The sequence below is a fragment of the Stegastes partitus genome, unplaced genomic scaffold (assembly GCF_000690725.1).
Source record: "Stegastes partitus isolate 25-593 unplaced genomic scaffold, Stegastes_partitus-1.0.2 Scaffold515, whole genome shotgun sequence".
Classification (NCBI taxonomy): Eukaryota; Metazoa; Chordata; class Actinopteri; family Pomacentridae; genus Stegastes; species Stegastes partitus.
This window is the reverse complement of record NW_007578246.1, coordinates 160,169-162,728: the sequence shown is the minus strand read 5'-3', so window position 1 is coordinate 162,728 and position 2,560 is coordinate 160,169. Positions and strand designations below refer to the sequence as shown.

The 2,560-nt window shown below is 42.6% G+C and overlaps 1 protein-coding gene across 1 annotated transcript in view; it reads left to right on the top strand.

Annotated features, from left to right (window-relative positions):
- The window catches only part of ppic (peptidylprolyl isomerase C), an 8,701-nt gene that overhangs the window by 2,763 nt on the left and 3,378 nt on the right, over window positions 1-2,560 (top strand). Inside the window, exons 2-4 of the mRNA XM_008287706.1 lie at window positions 1,484-1,597; window positions 2,346-2,439; window positions 2,527-2,543. Coding sequence (XP_008285928.1) covers window positions 1,484-1,597; window positions 2,346-2,439; window positions 2,527-2,543 — 225 coding nt within the window. The remainder of the gene's footprint in view (window positions 1-1,483; window positions 1,598-2,345; window positions 2,440-2,526; window positions 2,544-2,560) is intronic.

The window sequence follows — 2,560 nt, the reverse complement described above, 5'->3', positions numbered from 1 at the left end:
GTCTCCAAGCTGAATCAAAATTCATCCAAATGGCTCAAAATTTGTCAAAAGTGACCAAAAAAATGTCCAAAGTAGCTCATAATTCATCCAAATTAGAGATGTCTGATATTGACTCTTTCACCAACACTGATATTGTCCGACTCTTAATTCTGATATCAACCGACATATGTTTGTTGCTGCAGCCGCACTTGTTCACACGCTTCATGATGCAGTTTGATGTTATCTTCATTTGAGCGCCGGTAAATGCCGGCGAAATCCAGGCATTATTTTATTGGTTTTCATTAAAGGAAAAAACAATCTGATAACGACATTGACAGATATCACATTTCTATGCCAATATCAGGCCGATATTATCGGACATCCAGATGGTTAAAACTTCGTCCGAAATGGCTCAAAATTGGTCAAGAATGACTCTAACGTGACTAAAACCTGATCATGATGACTCAAAATTTGTCCACAATGAAAAAACTACACGCCCAGAACAACTCAAAGCTACTCCAAACGGCTGAACATTTGTCCTAAATGGCTTAAAATCTGTTGAAAATAACTCACAAACTGTCCAACATGACAAAAAAAACCCTATGTTGACTCAACATGTGTCTATCATAACTCAAAACTGATCCATATGAAAAATATGTCAAAAAATAACTCAAAGTTAGTCTAAAATGACCTAAAATTTCTCCAATATGAGAATAACTTCTCCAGAATCAGTCAAAATCTGTTTAAAATACATTAAAATTGATGGAAATAGCTGAAGATTTATGTAAAACAATGACTCAAAATTTGTTCAACATGAAAATAAATTGTTCAAAATAAGTTAAAATGAGTTCAAATGATTAAAAATGTGTCCAAAATAACTCAAAATTCATCCAAATGGTTGAAAATTTGTCCAAAAAGGCTCAAAAATGGACAAAAATGTAAATTTGTGCAAAGTAACAACATTTGAGTTCAAACAGCTCAGATTTAGTCCAAATCTCTGAACATTGGTCCAGAATGACTCAGAACTTGTACAACAACAAACAAAGCTCGTCCTATTTAGCATGTCTGCTTTGCTGCAGGTCACAGCATCTATGGGACGACGTTTGCGGATGAAAACTTCCGGCTGAAGCATCTCGGAGCCAGCTGGGTGAGAACAAACAGGTTTCTGTTTTTTATGTTATTTATGAGCCTGAGTTCAGTTTTAGGAGCTAAACGGTGGAGAACAGCAGCTCCAGGAGGCTCTGATGTGAGACTGAAGTAAACCGAGCGATGCCTAAAGTCCAGGTTGTGTGTTTGTGTGTTTGTGTACCAGGTGAGCATGGCCAACGCCGGTCCGGACACCAACGGCTCCCAGTTCTTCATCCTGGCCGCTAAAGCTCCGTGGCTCGACGGGAAACACGTGGTTTTTGGAAAAGTCCTGGACGGGATGGTGGGTGGAACCGCCGACATCCTCCACGGAGCNTACTTTTCCGTCGGTACTAAACGCCTCTCTGTCTCCGTCCAGGTGTTTTTCGACATCACGGTGGCGGGTCACGAGGTCGGCCGAATCGTCATCGGCCTGTTCGGCGAGGTCGTCCCTCTCACTGTCAATAACTTCGTCGCCCTGGCAACCGGAGAGGTAGGCTGTACGCACGCACACACACACACACACACACACACACACACACACACACACACACACACACACACACACACAGAGAACAGAAACAATCTGATGTTTGTGCTAATCCAACAGAACACCAGTGGTTCTGATGTTCAACATTCAGATCATTAAACCAGATTTCCTCCATCTTGCTTTAAGCAGCACATGTTCCATGTTTCACACGTCAGAAGCATGTTTTTCCATCTTATTGTTCAACCAGACGTTATTAAAACGCCGGCGTGTTCTGCAGACGACTACATCACAGTTTCATTCCTCCAGGAGAACGTCGGCAGAGATGCAGACGAGGCGTCGTTTCAAACATGAATGTGTTGTTTTTAAATGAGGATTAAGACCAGGAGACTCATACTGGTCTGATCCACTGGTTGGTTTCCATGTGTTCCCTTTGATTTAAAACTCGTCCACGGTGACAGAAACCTGCTGAACATGACTCAGTGTGTCCAGTGTGACGAGAACTTCTCCAGGATTGTTTAAAATTTCTACAAAATGCCTCAAAGCTGTGACAAACCCTGATTTATACTCAGTCCAGCGTGACTTGAAACCTGCCTGAAGGGAAAAATAAATGTCCAAAAATTAAACCCAAATGGATGAAAATGTGTCCAAATGAACAACAACACCAATAGAAGCCCGTCCTGTTTGGCCCGATACACGAAACGCCACATCAGTTAGCTTCTATGAACATAATGCGACTGTTGTGTCTCTGCAGAAAGGTTACGGCTACAAAGGCACCAAGTTCCACCGAGTCATCAAGGACTTCATGATCCAGGGAGGAGACTTCACGGCCGGAGACGGGACCGGAGGTGGGAACAGAACCTCTGAATTCAGAGCGTGAGAACGTCCACAGAAACTAGAATCCGCTGTCGGTTTCTATCCTCGGTGTGCTCCAGACACACTGAAGTACAACGTTAGACACTTCTTCTG